We start from the raw sequence: 21819 nt of genomic DNA, 5'->3' as shown, positions 1-21819 counted from the left end.
GCATTCAAGCTTGTATTTTGTTAATTACAGTAGTTGTGGATTAATAACTCAGTGTCATCTGAAAAGAGGCTTTTAGCTGTGCAGTTACTTTGAAGTTAAAACTATAAAAAGAGCAATAAACTGAACAAAACACAAAAACAAAACAATATGTTAAAGGTTTATGCCCATTTAAGGTCTCACAACTCATGATTTACTTTGTGGTTTTTCATTTGAGAGGTTATCATTTTTGATTTGGACGTCATTTGTCTTTCAACTGAACTATGATTCATATTATGAAAGCAGCTCCAAAAGCCTGCCTGTTAGCGTCATTGAAAATGGTGCACTTGCTTTAACTGGATGATGGGTTGATTGTTCCTTTGTGTTAAATCTAATCTAAATTTATTCGTAAAGCATCATTTCATAAAGAGGTGGTTCAAGGTGTGTTCTTGCAGTCCTTAAAAATTAACACAAGGTCTATTTACTTTGCTTTTTAAAAAGACTGTGATTGGTGCACTGATGATAAATGCTATCTCACTTCACTTTGAAAAACCCTAGAACAGGGGTAGGCAACTCCAGGCCTCAAGTGCCGGTGTCCTGCAGGTTTTAGATGTGTCCTTGATCCAACACAGCCGACTCAAATGGCTAAATTACCTCCTCAACGTGTCTTGAAGTTCTCCCGAGGCCTGGGAATGAACTAATGATTTGATTCAGGTGTGATGACATAGGGTGATGTCTAAAACCTGCAGGACACCGGCACTTGAGGCCTGTAGTTGCCTACCCTGCCCTAGAACATGTAGAACTACCAGGTGACCCAAGCGGTCTAATAGGTGTGTGTACTGAAAGCATGTTTGGTACGTATTAAAAAAAAAAAAAAAAAAAGCACTTGTTATGTTTGAAATGTTTGTTTGTCAGCAGGTGACAGCCTTTTGATAATTTTCTATACAGTGGAGGTAGTAATTATTTGATCCCCTGCTGAATTTCTAAGTTTGCTCGCTCGTGCCTGAGTATGTTTCATCGGGAAATCTACGACTAAACTGACGTGCACCTCCAGAGAAATGAACGCAGCCCGCAGCTATTGTGGTTGTCCTGTTTCACCTGATTCCTCCTGTGCATTTTTTACTACTTTTTCACCCGAGTTTTTGAATTTATGAGCGAGGCACTTGCAATCGTTGCCTTAATATAATGAATAACAATCATAGCATCAATTTCTGCATAAATGTCTGCAAGCTCTTGGAGCGAGATTGGTGCAACTGTCAGAGAGGATGTTAGGGGCTGTATAATGTATAGATGTAACCATGTATCTTGGATAAAAACTAAAGAATGCTCACTTACAAAGAAATGCACAAAGTTACAAACTGTGGACACTGTGGAGCAAAATAAACAAAAAACACTATAAAACATATAGCCTTCTTACTTTTAATTCTAAATATATTATGCAAAACGTGTAAAAGACAACCTCAACTGGCTTTCTTTAACAGACATTATGCTGAGTAAAGCTAGCTATCCATATAGCATGACAGTCTGTTAAAACTGTGCACAACCTGTGACTACCTTTCACAATAACAAGAGACAGAAGCTGAAGAAAAGAGAGCAGAGATGGACCAGAATAAACTAAATAAAGTGACCAAGTGAGAGCTGTGTAGAGGGATTTTACATGCATGAAAGTATGAAAAAAATGAAAGACCTAGGCCATAAACCCATGAGGAAACCATTTACTGAGCTAGGGCAAAGGTCTGTTTTCCCAGAGGCCTCTATAGGAGCACGGACGTTTCCCCATCATAGCCAATCAAATAAATCCTGGCTTAAGGCACTTCCATACTGGCTTCTCTTTTCAGACACGAAAGCTAAAACTAGCTGTCAAACTGTAAGTGTTTTTGCAGCTCTGTGCAGGCCAGTCTTAATAGTGACTAATCAAATGAGTCATAAGTTGATTTTGTTTGAAAATAATGTCAACGTCTAAATAAAAAGCATAAAAAACAATGTTAAACACTGTTCCACAGGCCCATGGTAAATATTAAGACCACACAATTTGCCGTTTTGGGTGTGTGGTCTATTTAATTTTTTTCCAATGACAGCAAATTTATTTGTATTATATATACTCCTGAGAGAAGAATGAGGTATTATAAACTCATTCTAAGAGCCCACTTATCCAAAAACAATATTAATACTATAATAACACGAAACATCAGAATGCAATGACAAAAATCTATTAGAACCTGCACATCACTTTGGTTTTCTCTCAGATATCTTGATTACAACTGTTCCTACACTAGCTGCCTCTGAGCTGCAAGGACAAGAGCAGGATTTCACCTTCCCCCTCAACTGAAAAGTGAAACATGTGCCATCATAGCCTAGGGAGAAGTGATATTGTTTTAAAAATGCACATATTTGCAGACGCTCTGCAGAAACATATTCCTAGCATTGTAGAGTGTATATTACTTGCTTACAGAAGAGTTCAAGCTGTCTCTTCTGTACACTTAGGGAATCATGACTTGAATTCAGTAATGCCAATGTCATAGCATGTCATATTTTCAGGAAGTCAGGGAAATTGTCAGGAACCCTTTCCTTCCTGACATCTGAGCAGTGTTTGGGAGGGAGGAGTCATTACACCAAACAGGAGTAGAATGGTGCCTTAATGCACTGGATTGAGTTGAATAATGTATACAAAAACATTCAAGGTGTTTCCAGTGGATTTTTGTCACTATTTTATGAAGGAAGTCTACTGGGCTCATAAAATTATTAACTCTTTTTTAATGCTAGCTAAGATACAGCAGTTACACTTACTCCCTGAACATTAGTCTTCATCCGTCCTATGTACTGATTCTTGAAACGGAGTCTCGCACTACAGACCCCAGTCACATATTTTTACACTTCAAATTTGTTTAGTAAGTTACTAAATTTGGTCTCGTCACTCTCTAGTTTCTGTTCTGTCATTGTCTCTCTTTGCCCTCTTCCACTGGTACCTACTCGGGTTTGGCACTGCTCAGCTTATAGGGTTTTCTAGGTAGTAGTACATGGTGCCAGATACTTTTTTAGTACCTACTTGGCCAGGATTACAAGTGAATCTGAGGCAATCTGAAAATGTGGCATCAACAGATTGCATGCTACCAATTGGCTAGTCAGTGGGTCACTCAGTGAGCCATGATGGCGTCTTCTTCATGAAAATCCAAACCGCTAGTTTTTAAACTCGGCAATAAGGGAAATGGCTACACAAAAAACAGTCTGTCAAAAAGCCATACACAGAGCAGCAGGTAAACTACTGGCTTAAGTTTGGGAAAAGTTTATGGTTTAGGTTCAAACTAGAATTAACCTTATAATAAACCGTAAAAACTAGTCTTTAGGTTTGACAGAAATAAATACAGAAAATTGGCATGAAAAGATCTTTCCCCCCATTTTCACCCATCCTAAGTTTACATTCTGCTTGACTCTGTTCAGATCACGTGTTTTCTGTTTATAGTGTTCCTAACATGTGTGCAGCCTCCTAGTGGACAAACTACGCAATGTCAAAACCCAACATATGTATGGTGTTTCTCTCATCTCTGCTTTTCTTTCCTTCATTTTCATTAATCATTATCGTTTATAAATGCTGATACTGATAGATTGCCAAATAGGTAATAGCAGCCAATAACACTGCACTGCCAGTAAATCAGTCAGCCTGTACATTACTTCATTCTTTGTTATGAGACTGCGCTGAATGAACAGTTTCCCATAGCTGCCAAATACTCTTTGTTTTGATAATGCAGTGCTTGCCCTACAGCTTACTGCTTTGGGTGAGAGATGTTACTGCTTTATTTTTTGTGGAGTTTCATTTCAACAGCAGCTAGTTTTTTTCCTCAAGTGTTACTCCATCTCTGCAGCAGAAATGCCACGAGGGTTAAAGCCTGTGTTCATCTGTGTTTGCTGCGTGGCTGTGCTGTAAATGAGCAGCAGAGCTGTTTTTGCTCTAGCCAAGACTAGCTTCCCTGTCATCGGATGTACAGATGTTTGAGGTTGTTCACCACCAGTCCATCTTTTAGATTTTAGACTAATTAACCCTTGCTGGAAAACTTGAAACTGGGGTGTTATTAACTCAGTTAATTTTGCCTTCCCTTCTGCAACTGTGCCACATGCTCTGTTCCACCACTTTCCCCTTCACACATATGCACACAGTGACAGCCATGAATAGAAGTCAGGCGACAGAATGAAATTACATTTAGTAGAGATGCTCAAAGAAGTTAAAAGAAAAAGTTTCTATAGTCCTAACTGAGAGGCTGGTTTAGTCAAAATTTAAATTGACAGGTAAGCCAATCCCCAAGAACATCCCTCGAACAAACTGTGCTATAGCAGTTTAGAAAGAAGAAGACAACAGGCGCAGAGGAAGCAGGAGAAACTGATGTTTTAAAAACAGCAAGACTGATATGTGAACAGTTTACTATGGGGTCCGATTCACATGTGGACAATTATGTGACACATGATGCTTGTTAACACCTTTGCTGCCACACGCTGTCTGACACCTCTTGACAAAGGCACAGTGATCATTAGACCCGGAGCAAGATGAACACATTTGTGAGCATTTTTCTTTTTGTACCTTTATTTACACGTCAACACGGTATGTTTTTTTGTTCACAGCTCTCTAGGTGTTGCCAACTGGTTAGGGGGAAAAAAAACAACAACAAAAAAAAAAACAGCATCACTACGAGGTGCAAAAAGCACAAAGCCCAACGCACCATGTTGGCAGTTTTGTCTGACTCATTTGTTCTAACACCACAAAATATCACTCTGCAGTTGACCCTGTTTCTCATAGCAACATGTGAAACAGTCATGATAACGTCGTCTAAGTGTTTGTGCTCATGGATATGAATCCTCTCAGTAGTCAGCACACCTGTTAAGCAAATTTATTTGTGTTGCTACATTTTATTATCATCAGCAGGGACACATCACTCTGGCAAACAGCAAAACAGAGCTTTAAAAGAATTTGCAACTTCTGTTTTTAAAAAGAAAATCCAAAAACATTAAGTCGTTTTTAATGAGAAATACCACATTTCAAATTACTGTACCAGCCACATGCATATAGAGGCACATGCTAGCAGGTAGCCCTTTGTGCAGCTCTCTGGCTGTGAAACCCCAGGCAAGACCCACATTAGTAGTTACTTGAGTCAGGAAAGGGCAAAGCAAGAAATGCAGTATGAGGAGACAGACCTGGACACCCTACTGATAAACACATGTTTGCTGAAGGTTCCTCTGACTGCACGGAAGCAGGGTAACCCAAAATCCTGCAATGGGACTGTATTGCAGGAAAACTAACAGACAAGCCTACAAGGTTCTGAGCAGGTGTTCACATAACTGCCCATTTATAACGCATCAAAAACTGCACCTGCATTTTACATTAGGTGGGCCTCAAGAAGCCTTGAAAGAGGTATAATAGTAATGACTAATACTCTGTGACGTCACTTAGGATAGATGAGGCATCTCACTACCAAGCAGTAACAACCCAGGGGGGAAATGCAGGGGAACCTGTCTCAGACAAGGTCCCTGTTAGGACAAGAGGCAAGGCTGTAGGACAGAAAAACTAACCATGCCAGTGCAATGGCTGGGCCTGGCTCTTACCACTTATTTCACAACTTTGTGAAATATTCATAATAAACTAATTCTAGTTTCAAAATGCTGTAAAATTATGAACTTACCAGAACATTTTAACTGAAACATCTGTTACCTGTCCTGTACAAGAAGTGATCTCATCTACTTTGATTTTTATTTTAAGATGTGTGACTGGAGGTTTTAAAGAACCCAAAGCAAATCATAACATCTCCCATGCAAGGAGAGGAAGGGTACCACAAACACCTTGAATGTGATCAAAAATATCTGATAAACTCAGAATAAAATTTAACACACAACTAAAACTACAACTACTGAAACACTTAAAAGTTATGTTTACAAGGAAGTGCCAACAAACGGACTTACATTTGTCAACCAAAAAAACCCGAAAACGCTATATATCTATAGTTTATAGTTCTAGTTTATTTATTTATATAGCACATTTAATTACAACAGTACGTTGACCAAAGTGCTGTACAAGAATACAAAATACCTAGTAAAATAACTTTGTAGACATTTGTGGTTGTATAATACATTATACAACATCTCAAAACCAAACCATGTTTGTAAATATATAAAGTCCTTTCTACCTATGCAAGAAAGACATTTACACCTTTAAAATGAAAGAAATAACCCGCACAAAGACAAGAAATGTAAAATGTATACATAAAGGCAGGTAGGGGGGTTTGCTTTTATAGAGGAATGATTGTAAACTATAAGAGAAAACACAATTTAAAAAGTGCTTTGCTGTGTTTACAAGTAAAACTTTAGCGGCAAACAGCCAGTCAACACACACGAGGTTGTATATAACACGGAGAATGTAATTACCAAACTGAAAACAGCAGAGGTGGATTGTTTTACTCACGGCATTCAGATGAAGGTCATTCTCTTTGTCCGGGAGAATTACTTGAAGCCCATATTAGTTCATTTTCCTGTTGGATCTGTCTGGGCTCGTCTCGGCCTTCACTCTGTGCCGTTAGCGTGGTTAGCTAGCTGACAGCATTAGCAGCACACTTGATAGTAGTGTGAGTCAGTGTGACGTTGAAGTTGTTGCCTTTAGTTCACTTTGTCGGGGTTTACTACAGCTTCACAATGGCTTCACGTACATTTAGAAGTTTATTATTAAAGGACTGAATCTTACAATCTGGCTGTCTCCATGCAAACCTTTTTGAACACCTTCCTTGGTTTTGCAAAGCTGCTACAGCTCCAGCACAACCTCAGCACACCTGTGGGCAACTCTTTTCCCAGAGGGCCATGCTGGCTAATAAACATTAAGAGAAAGACCCCATTATTTCAACTTTTTTCTTATGAATCTGATATATAATCTCTAAATTTGGTGAAGTTATCCTTTCCCTTTCTAAAAGTGCAAATTATTACTTGTTAATTGGTGCTCAGAGGTTCCCAAGGTGCTTGGCAGGTAGTTTCTTCCACCTGTCTTGCAGAACCTGCCACCTCCCCCCCCCAGGTTCTTGTGCCTCCACTTCTATTACATCTCATTAATCTTGTGCTGTGCTGAACTCCTGTTTTTTTATGAATATATATTAATCTGAAATTAGACCACCTTTAGCCACAGCAGTTTAATTCATTGCATATCACAGGAGTATCTATAGATGTGCCACACTTACACCTGCATTCCATAGTTATGCAAAAATTAATGATAAATCCCACTTTTCTGTAGCACAAGTAGGCACAAATATTGGTAGGCTACAACAAAGCAATCTTTATTTCCAAAGATATATAACAAAAAACAAAAATAACTGACTGGTGTAAGTGTGTTGCATAAAAACAAATTTTGCATTAAAATAATATTTTAATTGATTAACCATAAAGAGTATTTTTGTTTATTAAAATATGAACTTTGTTTTCAGTGTACCAGATGGTCATCAGTGCTATTTTTTGGATATAATGAAATATCCATTCTTAACTGATGATCTGACCTGGGGTGGCCTGAAGCTTATCCCAGCTGCCACTGTGCAAGGAAAGGCAGGGTGCACCCACATCACCAGTCAGTCATCGGGCTAACACACTCTAATGAGCATGTTTTTGGACTGCTAGGGACTTGTCTTTATTGGATCCCTGTTAAATAATTAAATTCCATTTAAAATGTTTTTGCTTACATATGAGGTCTAAAATGATGAGGTAACTCTGGACCATGTTTATATCAATCAAATTATATTCCTGTCTCATGTCTGTGCCTACCAATCATCCCTCAGCCCTTTGTTTAAAAGCAGTAAAGTTTAGGGATGAGTGTTTCTCGTGGGAAACACAACACATCTGATTGTTTCAGTGGGTTCTAAGCTAGACATATTTTTGGTTCGTGGATGTGATCACTTCAAGGTCCACAGTCTTACTGCTTCTTCTTGTAATAAACTAAACTTTTACCTTTGAACCACATAAAGCTCAATTTAAGCCCAGGTGGCTTGTCTGACCCGCAGCTGTGGGCCTGTTCATTGCACTGACATCAGGGCTTCCTGGTGACCAGACAAACCGCTCTTTGTGGCTGACTGTATGTGTGGGGTTACTTTCATGCTGCAGAATGAATTTAGAACCAATCTTATGCCTTCCTGGTGATGCAGAGTGATAGACAGGAATCTGCATTTAAAGTTGTCCCCTGCAGGTATATTTAAGTTGACCTCTAAAATGTAACTTACATATATCCAGTGTGGATATCAGTATCTGTGGGTTTTGCCCTCACTTCAGTGCAGTTAGCATGATTTATATTCCTTTTCTCACAATACTCAAACCAACCTCACTAACCAAAATGGGTGGGGAGGGCTGCTGTGCTAATTTTTATATATCTCCTCTTCGTCTTTGTTTTCATAGGATAATATTGTTCCATTTTCTTATATGAGCACAAAAAGTAAACAGTAGCCTAAGGTTGTGTCTGGCTGGAAATTAGAAGCTGTAGCCAAATGAGTCTCCACAAAAACGCAGAAAATAGAGATTGGAGAAGAATCCCCTGGGGCTGCTTGATAAAAATTTAAACCTCAAACTTGCAGGTAATGATAACAGCAGTAACTCAACAGGATGGGTGATTACATCAGATTGCAAACTGTATCTACAGAAAACTTAATATTGACATTTAGATGGTATTGTCTGAGTGAAATGACAATAGCCAAAGGGTTACAGAGCACCACACTAACCACGGGACAGTAGGAAATGTGAAACAGACTGGATTCAGGCTCTGCATCACATCACACATGATATATTGACATTCGTGTAACAAAGGTCATTCTAAACTTGGCAACAGTACAGAAACTTTTCCTTTACTCGTTAAAGATTTCTTTGTTATAGACTTTACATAGACTTAACCAGAACACCAAGTCATTTCTTATAACTTTTTAAAACACAAAAAGCAGCTATGACTTTTTGGCACAGCCATCCAAGCATACAGACTGGTCTGTTTGCCTTTGCCTTAACAGCAAAGGCAGAGGAGAGCAAAGTAATTTGACTAACTGTAATAAGGGCACAGGAGGAAGACTTTAATGTCTGAGTCAGAGGAAAAAGCTTTTTAGCAGTGAAGACTCGGAGGATTCTGCAAGTCATCATGCTGCACCTTCAAAGCAACATTACATATATACAGATAAGGCATTCCTGTAGTCCATGTATTCATTTATTCACCTAGTTTCATCTCAATGGCACGGTCCTCCGTCACAAATGTTGCAAATTATTTTATTCCTGTATTGGTCAGTCTGGTATTTCCAGTATATTCCTAGATAGTTCGTGAATAAGAGCTCAGAAGAATTTTCTCTCTCTCTTCTGATCTGGCCTGCAATTAAAAACAAAACAAGTGATTGCTTTGTTTTTGCGTTTGAATTTTTAACAGAGCAAATAGACGGGGGAAAAAAATACCTAGGGGGGAGCGGAATGTGATTACATTCGGTTATCTCTCGATCTTCTCAACACAATTACGTGTCATTCATGAAACAAATATTGAGCAGGCAGCTCATAAATGTGTTGCTTAGCCACGCTGTAGTCGAATGGGCTCTGCACTTTGGATTTTAAGCCTAAAGTCATCACTTATTTTTAATTTAGGCATTTGTGGTTAGTATACCCCAGAAAACAAGTGTGTTATTTGGTGCTGAAGATATGAGGAGTGTGCAGTGTCACAAACTAATGAACCACTGAACATTAGTTAAAATCGCTGAAAGCTTTATGTTGTGTCAAAGCAGTCTGTAGATTAATGGCTTTAGAAACTATTTTATGTGTCATACAGCAGAAATATGATTCCGTTACCGCATCTGCAGAAGCACCAAACTGCCTTCTTATAATAATTTAATGCAACTGGACGTTGATATCATCTGCTGGTTGTGAACACACCGACTGTGTTTGCTTATGTGTGATGTTGTGTTTTGTAGGTGACTGGCTGGCTGGAATACCACCGCACTCCTTCTCCTTCTGAGGACATCCTACTGCTGGACCACCAGTTTTTCCTCCCCCAGCATGGAGCCAACAAAAGTCCAGTCAGAGGGTGGCCTCAATGTCACCCTGACCATCCGCCTCCTCATGCATGGAAAAGTAAGTGAGCACAGTGATTGAGTGCTATATTGACTGTTAGGAAGCCTGAAAAGTGAGAGACATGCAGAGGGATTTATTTCTTCATTTCAAGATCCTTTCAGTGATGAATCAGGTGCCAGTTTTTACATGGCCTCTCTTCCTAAACCTTTCATCTGATTTTAATGAAGTTGTATTCAGATAAATTGGAATTGTACAAATTGTGCAATGAAATCAACTTTCAAATCGTTTCTCTATTTGTCCTGTTAACCTCAACTCTGACCTTAGATTTGACCGTCCTAGTAGCAGGACATCTGTAAATTAAAAAATTTAATTATATGTCACAACCTGCTGTAATTCATAGGACTTGCATCATAGTGGTCCCTTAGATTTTTAAATAATTAAATTAAGTAAGTTGGTTTGTGGAGACATCTGTAGATGTATACCAAAACATCTATATGTCACAATATTCAGGATAGGTGATGAAAAAGAGAGAAATTACAAAATATTTTTAATTGTTTACCACACTTAGTTCCACTTTACTGTCAAGGTGTGTGCTGTGGCAGGCGGCAGGTAGGATGTAGGACCCAAACGCAGGACTTGTACATGGAATGAGAAAACTTTCCACAAAAATAAATTTCACAACAAACAAACCAAATCCTCAAATAAGAAAACTAAACTGGACTCTAGAAAATAAGAAACAAACCACGGACTGAGAACTAGAGCTTCTGCAGGAACACAAAGGCAGAAACACAACACTGTGAGGGCACAACATAACAAAGCACAAATGGAACACAGGGCTTAAATGCACAGTCAAGACAACGAGAGGATGGGGAACGGATGGGAACACATCTGGGACAAATGAGACATAACGAGACGAATGAAGCAAAGCAGAGTACATTGGCAAAGGACACAGACTGTCAAAGTAAAACAGGAAGCATGACACAGAGATACAGACTTGACACTGAGACATAGAAACATGACAGACTCTGGAACAGCGGGAACATGAAGCACAGAGACAAAAGTAACAAGACGTGGGACACAGGGAAGACATAAAGACAGAAAACTAAGACTAAGCATATAACACACAGAGAACAGAAACAGAACAGAAACCTAGAAACCAGGAACTGTAAATATAATACAAAACAGAAAACCATCATTCAAAGAGTATAACTTAACCCAAAAAACACAAACACTGGATCACCAGACCCAGTGCCTTGACATTTACTATTAGTTCTTTGTGACTAATATTCTCCATAAAGTACCAACAACAGTACAAAAATAAACAATTGTAGCCCACAGACAAGCGGTTCCATATACTATTGATACTGCTAACATGTAGACGTGGGTTTAAAAAGCTCCTACTAACTCCTACTAAACTCCGCCTACTAACCAACAGGGGCTAAAAAGAATCCTGCTAACGTGAACTACCGAAAGCCACTAAATGGTAAACAAAAAAGTACTTTAAATGTTAAAAAGTAGAGAACTATTGTATATTAGCATCCTGGAGGCCTAGGGGTTGAAGGTATTGAGTAGCATCAACATTCAAGTCCAGATAGCCATCTTTGTTGTTTGTAATTACCAGTCTCCTTCCTCCCTCAGTTCCGTCCATCCATCTACTTGTCTAATAAAGGCCCAAAGTGCTTGAAAAATGACTGGTGGGCATTGAGTTTGAAAGATGCTTAGGAAGTGCCAATAAAATCTGCAATTTGTCCCATTATGGAAACCGTTAGAGCCAACAATAGCTTTGCTTTGACAACAGTCTAGATCAGCTTGAATGAAAGTACAACAGCAGCATATGCTGTTTCCACTTACTGTACACAGCATTAACTCATATTATGTAAGATCAACAAAATAAGCTAATGGCAGCAGATGTATTTTGCCTTCCCACACCAAAGTCCAGCTTTGCTCTACTTTTACCTTTCTTTACTGTGGGGTTATGTAAGCAAGCTTCACTGAGGTTCAAAGGCCTTTGGAGACTTCAGGCCTTTAAGACTGAAAATCTCCTGCTGTGTGTTTCTCTGCTGCTGACTCAGCTCAGCGTGTTCTTGTTCGCCCTTAGTATTTTCAGATTTCCCAGGGCATGGTGTATAATGTATTAATGGGCACCAACTTTTTAGCAGTTCTTATTTTTTTTAGACACATGTGTACCATCCTCACTCCTTTCTACTCTTTAAGTGGCCATCAGAATTAGTTTGTGTTCACCTGGTTTTATAAAGAATGCTGTATTATCATGGCTCTTGCTTTCCATCCCCCACCTCTTGTGCTTTACTTTGTAAATAATATCTGTATGCAACGACCATTACTTTCTTGTCAGTGTAGAGTTTGTAAAAAAGCAGATTTCTTCTTGTCTAGAACTGTATGAACGTTACATAACAGCAGCTCAGTTACAAGTTTGCTTCAAGCTAGGCAGCTAGAAAACCCGCAGCACACATGCGTAGCTGATAATGCTGGTAGATTCTGCAGGACAAAGAATGAAGCTCACATCTTCTCCTTGCCTGGTGTGCCAAGCAGCCTGCAGGTCAGCCTGCATGACTGCTCATGTAATCGCTTTAAAAGCCAGTGACCCTGTGACTGTTTGAATAACCCCACATCCTGGCAGGGACATAACCACAGCAGCCACAAGGGAGGATTTTGGCAGGATTACCCACGTCCTTTCTCCACAGCAGTGAAGCCCTCAAATTGAGAAACCATTGGGTTACATTGGGTATTGGAGCATTTTCATCATTATCTATTGAGGGCAGGCAACCCTCCAGCATCCTGTTACACTTTCAAATGACTTTTTTCCCCTTTTGTGATGCCCAGAAAAGAGTTTTTGGTAGGCTCATCTCTGTGTCCCTGAAGCTGGAGTGGAGTGGCACAGGTGCCATTCTCCTTTCTCCCTCTGAGAAGAAGTTTATATGAGTATAAGTCATTCAAGAAGCTTGCACCTCAGCCATGTTTGCAATTCCAGGCAGTTATTACGAGATAACGTGACCAAACACACATCTAAAAGAATTGGAAGAGACATCAAATGTATTTCAGTTGTTAGTGGGACAATACAGGAAGACAGATAAAGAATCACCCCTCAAATATGATTAAAAAAAGGCTTTGATGATGAGCAGGTGACTTAGCCTGAAAATATGGTTTAAACCTTTTTCCCCTGCAGGTTATACTTGTATTAAATGTAGGAAAAGTTCCACTTCATTACAACCACATGAATGAATGCAATTGTAATTTGATTTACTTTAAGAAGAAAAAACAATATAGTTAATGAAACAGGGCTGGATGGGTAATCTACTGCACTTCTGGGACAATGAGTCAATGCAACGGCCCTACAAGCACAGACAGCAGCTCATTGGTTCATTTGGTTTAGAGCTGGCACTGACCATTACAACTGAAACTTGTTATTTTTATGAGTATATTGTCAGAAAGTTAGTTTTGGAGTGTAATTTAATGTAGCACTTGATAAATATAAATGATTCTTATAGGGTAGAACCTGGCGCTGTGAACTGAAACTAACTGCAGCTTTAACGTCACAGTAGACGTAACCCTCACACTTTCTGAGGAGAGGTCGGGGAGTGTTGACGCTTGCAGCCAGCGCTGCCTCTGTGCCCTTTACCAGCTGCGCCACACCAAACCCATAAAGAGTGATTCAACAAGCATGGAAAGTCTGACCCTGAACATGCCTGTCTTCATGTCTTGGCACAGTTTTTACACCCTGTTCAGTAAAAAGAGAAGCAAACAATTAAAAAGTACACATTTAAACAAATAAATATGTTTATTTTCTTCACTTTTTCTTGTTGTGTTTTCATGTTACAGGAGGTTGGAAGTATAATTGGAAAGGTATGTATTTTCATACTCATTTTCATGATTATGGAAAGATTCTGATTCACTTTGATGTACAAATGTACTTTTTTTTCAGAAAGGAGAAACAGTAAAAAAGATGCGAGAAGAGGTGAGTTTGAATATAGAAAAAATTAGCAAAAATATTTATTACCCTCCCGCCCATTGCACCCCCCCCCAGCAAGTCACTAAAGATCACAATGAAATACCAGGCGAAGTTAACTTTGTAATGCATGATTCAAATTTGCTCAGGATCTGTTTGAATAATTAAGGTTTCTTATCACCGCCACTGAAAATGAAAAGTAGTTGCTGGTCTTCCAGAGTGGAGCGCGAATCAATATTTCTGAGGGCAACTGTCCAGAGAGGATTGTTACCATCACCGGACCAACGGACACCATCTTCAAGGCTTTTGCTATGATTGCCTACAAATTTGAAGAGGTATGATCAGTCTGTACACAATCAAAATGTACTCATTTTGTATTTCAATTCACCTTTTGCTCCTGTGGTAGTTCCAGACATTCAGCTTTCTTTATGTACACACAGTTTTCCTGCAAGCGTGGGTTTCTCGCTTTGAGATAAAGATCTGTCTGCAAACACAATCTCAGTGTTTGTATTTAGATAAAACCAAGCCAGACTCATATACATACATATATACAGTACACCTGCAAAGGGAACCTGTATCACTGAACAGTATGAGGTGAATTTTCAGCTATCTTTCTGCTGATGTTGTCTTTGATGTGTCTCCTCTTGCTAGTGCTGTGTAAGTACTGTGACTGGAACTTGTAAGAGGAGACTGACTGCTGAGTTCTCGGTGATCTGTGTAAAATGTGCCGTGCCAATAGGCTGGGTGTTTACAGGAGGGTGCATTCAGCGAGCGGAGGAGATGAAAATACTCAAGGAAAATTTAAAACAAGTGTGTTTTTGCAGGTCATTTTGCACCACCTTTGAAGTCTGGAAATTTATTTGGACATTCATTACTGAGACAGTTAACATCACGAATGTCTCGATGTCACATCAAGAAAACATTACCCTTACAAGATAAAATACTTGCTACTTTTGTTGTTGTTTTCCAGGACATAATCAATTCCATGAGCAACAGTCCAGCAACTAGCAAGCCTCCTGTCACCTTAAGGCTTGTTGTGCCAGCCAGCCAGTGTGGCTCCCTCATAGGGAAAGGAGGCTCCAAAATCAAAGAAATGAGAGAGGTGTGTGAAACATTTTTCTGAATGACCTAATTATGTTAATAATGTTTATCCTGTTTTTTAAAGACAAACAGAACATTTACAGACAAATAGTTTTATTTTACGAGCTTACATTCTTCATGAGTAAATAAATATTAGATATTTGAAAATTAATGAATAGTTTAACTAAACTGTGTCATTTTTCCTAAATAATTAACTGTAGGCTTGTTTTTACTTGATTATGTGTTACTTAATAAATTATTAATGAAATATCTGGAACGTTCAGCAGCAGTTATGACCCTGCAGCCACAGGACATTTAGCGAGTGCAGTTTTTTTTTTTTTTTTTTTTTTAAATCAGGACAACATTTCAGGCCTTAATGCTAGAAGGCCTCAGAAGAGGAGATACAGTATGACAGGCAGCTGAGCAGGACTCAAAGTTTGGATGATGCCATCTTGCGGTATATACCTTCACAAGGCCATCATAGCACCATCTGCACAGTATCGCTATAAAAATTTGTTAAGACATGTCACTAAACCAGAAAATTGCCCACCCCCTGTTGCTGGTGCTTGAGGCAAAGTCAGTGCATTTTGTATTCTGGGTGGCAGGAACATTTATTTCAAAATTTGATGCGAAGCAGTCCGATAATTGTTGAGCTACTTCAGTCTGGATCAAAGTGTTGGACCGACCAAATACCACTGCTATCGCTAGAGCCACACTGCTAGTGTGTCTAAAAAAATAAGTAAATAATAAATAAAATATCAACAACCCTTTAAAAATGCCAGGTGACAGTACAGGGAAGCATATGACATTTGCTGTTAACTCATTTGAATTGTCTGTGTGCTATACAGTTCCCTATGTACAAGCCAGACGTTTTGTGCAGGTCTAACTTTTAACTGTGTTTAATGGATTCTCTATTGCATTACAAAAACTGTCACGAGTCTTTAGATACAAAACTAATGTGATTTTAAACTCAGACGTCTTAATTGTGCTGTGGCTCGTCTGCTCTGTCTGAGCAGCAGGATTTTAATTACAGTCAACTGCCGTAGTGACACTCCTCAGTTTATCCACTGTCTGAAAAAGCACTGTTTTAGCGCCTCTCCCTGCTTTTAAGCAAAATTTCTTCTGATTGGCTTCCTTAAAAATCAGGTGGGCGGGGCTTCTGTGCTCACAGCCAGGCTATTTTAGGGACTTCTGCTCGCTGAGACGTCTTACATATCAAAGAATGGAAAACACTGAAAAACTGTGAAGCCTGAGCTTACTTTGATCCAGTGATTGATACTCAGATTAGTTTATATATGACAAAAAAAGCTATTATAAAAGTTTGAACCATTTTATGTATTTTACAGTTTTGGAAGTGCAAGTGTCATTAATTCACAGTCAGTATCATGAACACTAGCATTTAATAGCATATCAAAGCTACATTCCCAGTCATGATTTTATAGGTGGGTAGATTACAGCTGTTGTACATAAAGTTATCTCTGTACAGATTTGTGTTAGAAATAATTTGTGGAGAGAGATGTAAATTTTAACATCCAATTATCCAAAAATAGCAACTTTTTTGGCAGTGGTTTTAAAAGTGGTGCAATTAGAGATAATTATGAATAGCTGGTGGACACTAATGGTGGAGCAGTGCATCCAAAAAGTCTCCGAAATGCGTCAGCTGTAGTCTATGCTTGTTTCCCAGTGATGTAGCAGACACTACACAGTGGCTGAATGAGTGAGTGGGTGAAGTGTGGGAGGATGCATCATTATTGTCTTTTTGATGGAAGCTGAAAAAAAGAAGACGTGGAGACAAAATACAGCCATGAAGGCAACATGTTTTGACCCCAGGTGGATATGTGGCAATTGAAGGAAATAGTAAAGGACAAACTAAACATCCAAATTGCCATGGTGCTCTTATAGAGGCTGAAACGGAGTCTATCATATAGCCTGCACCTTGAGTACTTGAAGTACCTTTCAATTTTAATTTCCCTGCCAAAGTAAGTGCCTGTACTCTTGAGAGAAATGCAAAGCACAGCCTGAATGTGTTACAAATGAATTTCTTTCAACATCATCAAGCCCCTCAGAGTCCCTTCCTCTGCTCCAGTCCACAGGGGCCCAGGTCCAGGTAGCAGGCGACATGCTGCCCAACTCCACAGAACGTGCAGTGACAATCTCTGGGACCCCAGAAGCCATCATCCAGTGTGTCAGACAGATCTGTGTGGTTATGCTGGAGGTAAAGTATGTACAGATTTAGCAAAACGACTCTAGTTTAAGTGCCAATATGACTTACTATACAGTCTCAGAGAAATGTATTGAACAGACAGAGTGTGTGTCGCATTGCACTTCTGGCTAGACCTATAGCGTGCCTCTTTAAGAATTTATATTTAGTGATTGTGGTCGTAAAGCACATTTTCTAAGAAATTGATTTTTGAATGGTCAGAACCACCTGGCAATTGTTGTCCATAAATGTCAACTTGACAGGCAACCGGCTCGTGCCAAGAAGGGTCTACATGCGTACATTTTCTATTATGCTGAAAGTGAGAAATTGTTTGCAGCATAGCAAAACAGACTGCAATTTAAATCATTCTGATGCAATTTAGAGGGAGAAATCTGTAATTATCGATCATTTTTGTGCATTAGTATCCAACTGAACTGTCACGGAAAGAGTAACACCATTACTTTGTCTGGATATTGTATCTGAAGTGGATACTCCTGCTGCTGCAGCACAGCAGCTACAGTGGAAATTTGATTAAGCCTTTCCCCCCGTCTTGAATAGTCTTGTTGCTGATGCACGGCATGAATCAATAACTTGGTGTCATTATAGTAAGTTCGCAAACTGGAAATCCCCTTCCTTCTCATTCGTCATGGCTCAGAAAAAATAAGGTGATGCATTTACACAGCAGTGCATGAAGACTAAAGACATTTTCTTTGTGAAAACTATAACGTTTCTCTCAGCAAGACACTTTATTGCCTCAGAATAATTCCTCTGCTTTTCTGCAGTAAAGCACTTTGGAAAATATGATTATATATGTGAATTGATAAGTGGGTGGATGCTATCCCGCTTCATATGCATTACACTGCACACAGTGATACACCAAGTCAAAAAATATTACAGTATTTTAAAGAACTGTTCACTCTCTGTTTTTTCTTTTCTAGGTTTTATTAACAAAAAAAAAAAAGAGCACATCAGTACCATTAAATATACACATTAAATAAGAAGCTATTTTATGTGTATATTTAGCTAGTGTATCTTAGCATAACAACCATTTAGCTAGTGTATCTTAGCATAACAACTCTAAAGACAGGGAACAAAAGCTAAAAAGAGGTAACAAAACAGAAACTAGCATCACCTTGTAGCCACTTTTGCTAAAATAATGGAGTTTACTTGCTATATGTGGGACTAGGCTTTGGGAAAATTTCCTTGGTACAATAATGAACTGATTTTAATATTTTCACTTAGCATGCTCTGTTACCTTCAAACAAATTGTGGCAAGCATCCTGCTCAGCTAATTGGCATCTTTAGCTTTATAATTTGCTCATCTTTAAACTAGTTTCCGTTCATTGTTGAGTATAAAAAAAGTAAAACAATTCTTGTGCAGATGTGAGTTTGACGCACTTACATTTGCAATTATCTTGCTTTAGACTAACTCTGACTTTTGTTTTTCCTAGTCCCCACCAAAAGGTGCCACTATCCCTTACCGCCCAAAGCCCACCTCCACCCCTGTCATTTTTTCTGGTGGCCAGGTAAGTGCTGAACTAGCTTTAGCTTGTTAGTTTGTGCCTACAGCCAACTTGAGGCTTTTGCTGCAGCATCAGCATCACTGCCTCTTTAGTGCAAGCTTCTGTTAACTTTTATTCGCACACTTGCAATTTCTGCAACTCTGTCGCCTAAAAATAAATTTTATATAAGACTAAACTATATTATTTAGCAGATTTAGGTGCAGCATATTAGCTGGTTGTATCGTATTTTTTAAATGACATTTAGAAACTTGTAAGGATGTGGTTGGGGTGAATGACTGATGTACAAATCGTTCAATTTTCACGTTTTAGGCTGGAATAAATGGAAAGCAGTAGATGAGAGAGCACTTCTTAAATGTAATTAAACCTACTGTGTCATAAGACACAATGAAGTACTTTTATATTGATCAACTACTACTGTGTGAAACTACCTAATCATTGTTCCTTTTGCATAGAAAAGAGAGAAATTGGTTCTGACAAGGATGATTGTCACAAAAATTACAGCTTTAGTTGTTTTATATTGGGGGAGTGGCTTCAGTAAAAATAGAAGTTTTATACCTGTAGTAATTTCTATCTGGTTGCTTGGCTTTTGTAGCAGTAGGAACCTCTCTGTCAGAACTAGCACTGTTACCATGAAATGAATGTGGCTTATATTTGACTGACTTATATTTAAACGATCTTGCATTTGTGCAAATGATAAATGCTCAATTTTATTAGTTTGATTAGGTGCACCTAGCTGGTACCCAGTTGGACCACTTGTTGGTGTCAGAACTGCCTTATTTAATGTCTTGGATTCAACAAGGTTACTGGAGACATTCCTCAGAGATTCTGGTCGACATTGACACGATAGCATCAATTATTGCAGATTCTTCTCCAACACATCTATGATGTGAACCTCCTGTTCCATCACATCCCACATGTGCTCAATTGCATCGGGACTGTGGATGTCAATTGCGTAGCCAATTCACTGACATATTCAGAAAACATTTTGAGTTGGCTTGAGTTTTATCACATGGTGTGGTATCCTGCTGAAAGCAGGCTGGGGTGTTTAGAATCGGAATCAGAAAGGGTTTTATTGCCAAATGTTGAGCAGGTTTACAACATTAGGAAATTGCTGCGGTACTTAGTGCAAACATGCTGTCATATAATGCTTAAATAGACATAAAAATAAGAATTAAAACAAGCCTTACTGGCTACTAAGGGGCCTAAAGTGTGCCAGAAATGTCCTCCGCACCATTATACCACGAACAGCAAAAGAAGTGTTGATACAGTGCAGGATGGAACCATGTTTCCATTTTGCTAATCTCAAATTCTGACCCCACCAACTGAAAGTCAAAGCAGAAATCTGGACTTGTTGAGCCCAGCAATGTTTTCCCAATCTTATGTTGTTCAGTTTTGATAAATCTATGTGAATTGTAGCCTCGGTTTCCTGTTTTTTAGTTGACAGGAATGGCACGCTGTCTGCTGCTGTAACCCATCTGCTTTAAGGTTCATGCTATGTATTCAGAGATGATCCTCTCCATACCTTGGTTGTTACAAGTAGTTATTTAAGCTACTGTGACTTTACTGTTAACTTTAAAGTAATCTGGCCAGTCTTTTCTCATCCATTTTCACTCATCTAACTGCTGCTCTCTGGATACTTTCTCTTTTTTGGACTCTGGAAACCCTTAGAGATAGTTCTGTGGGAAAGCCCTAGCCAATCAGCAGTTTCTGAAATACTCAGACCAGCCTGCCTGGCACCAACAACCATTCCACATTCAGATTCACTGGTCTTGACCATGTTTACATGCCTAAGTGCATTGAGTTGTTGCCATGTGAATTTTCCGATTTAATATATGTATTAACAAGCAGCTGGTGTACCTAACAGGTGTACCTAAAAAAAGTGGCTGGTGAGTGCATTTTGGCTGGACAGTCATTGTTGTTTGAGTGCACCGGATAGTGAAAGAGGGAAGCAGGGACGGTAGCAGAACCATAATGTGTGAATCAGTAACAATGGCATTAATGTCAACAAGAATGCTGGGTGCATACTAATGTCTGTCCAGCCATATCCATAAGTTAATTGCAGATTTGGACTAAAAGCTGTTGAATGAATTTGAAAACTTAGCAAACAAGAGATGCGCTGGAGGACCAGAGCACATAAGAACTTGTAATGACTCCAATTTTCCTTTTGTCTGGGAATAATCATCATCACTGGGTGTTAAATGGAAAAAAAACCCCCACATCTGAAGCCTTTAGAAAACAACTTACACGGGTCTGATTTAGAAAAAACAAAACAAAAAAAACATGCACAGACAGAAATGCAAAAACATCTGTCCAAAATAAGGTAATTCAGTTGACTAATATGCTATGTTTAACGTTAGTATATACATACACAGTCTAGACTGGGATTTGAATGATTACTCACCTGAGACCGAGGCAGCTATTTTGTTTATACAGTTGAATCCATGAATTAAAGATGAAACAGGAGAACCAAAAATGAGGAGTCATAAAGCAGCACTAAGTTGCATTGGCAGCCATCAGCAAATGCGCTTTATGGACATTATGAAACATTTTCTGCCAGTCATCGGATATATTTTATTGTATTTTTGGACTTCCAAGACTTGGATGTCATTGTACTTCATCTACATATAATAAGCCTTTTCTGATACTGCTTTGAATATGCTAACACTTAAGTGGATCATCAATTAATGTTAGTTAATGTCATTGCTAATGATGCATAAGATTAAGTGAACCATCACTTTAATGTCATTACCACTAAATGGTAAATAAATGGTAAATGGCCTGTATTTGTATAGCGCTTTTACTAGTCCCGCCTAGGGACCCCAAAGCGCTTTACACACCCAGTCATCCACCCATTCACACACTGGTGGCTGCCCTGGGGCAGACTGACAGAAGTGAGGCTGCCATATCGCGCCATTGGCCCTTCTGGCCAACATCAGTAGGCGGTAGGTGAAGTGTGTTGCCCAAGGACACAACGACCGAGACTGTCCGAGCCGGGGCTTGAACCGGCAACCTTCCGGTTACAAGGCGAACTCCCACTTCGC

At 39.1% G+C, this 21819-nt stretch overlaps 1 protein-coding gene across 10 annotated transcripts in view; it reads left to right on the top strand.

Annotated features, from left to right (window-relative positions):
- The window catches only part of pcbp3 (poly(rC) binding protein 3), an 83046-nt gene that overhangs the window by 47025 nt on the left and 14202 nt on the right, over positions 1-21819 (top strand). For 6 of the 10 annotated variants that reach the window (XR_015125530.1, XM_086267904.1, XM_086267901.1 and 3 more), the window contains 7 exons: positions 9912-10071; positions 13849-13872; positions 13952-13984; positions 14179-14310; positions 14946-15077; positions 17142-17270; positions 18707-18781. Coding sequence is in view for 9 of the 10 variants with exons in the window: in XM_086267904.1 (XP_086124030.1) it covers positions 9997-10071; positions 13849-13872; positions 13952-13984; positions 14179-14310; positions 14946-15077; positions 17142-17270; positions 18707-18781 (600 nt within the window). In the remaining variant the exon portion in view is untranslated. The remainder of the gene's footprint in view (positions 1-9911; positions 10072-13848; positions 13873-13951; positions 13985-14178; positions 14311-14945; positions 15078-17141; positions 17271-18706; positions 18782-21819) is intronic. The other 4 variants (XM_086267907.1, XM_086267905.1, XM_086267903.1 and 1 more) reach the window with 1 other exon arrangement.

The sequence above is a fragment of the Aulonocara sp. 'chitande type north' Nkhata Bay genome, linkage group LG16 (assembly GCF_057382095.1).
Source record: "Aulonocara sp. 'chitande type north' Nkhata Bay isolate Kocher_YH1m ecotype deep benthic linkage group LG16, A_spYH_male_GT1.1, whole genome shotgun sequence".
Lineage (NCBI taxonomy): Eukaryota > Metazoa > Chordata > Actinopteri > Cichliformes > Cichlidae > Aulonocara > Aulonocara sp. 'chitande type north' Nkhata Bay.
This window is presented reverse-complemented; position numbering and strand designations above follow the sequence as displayed.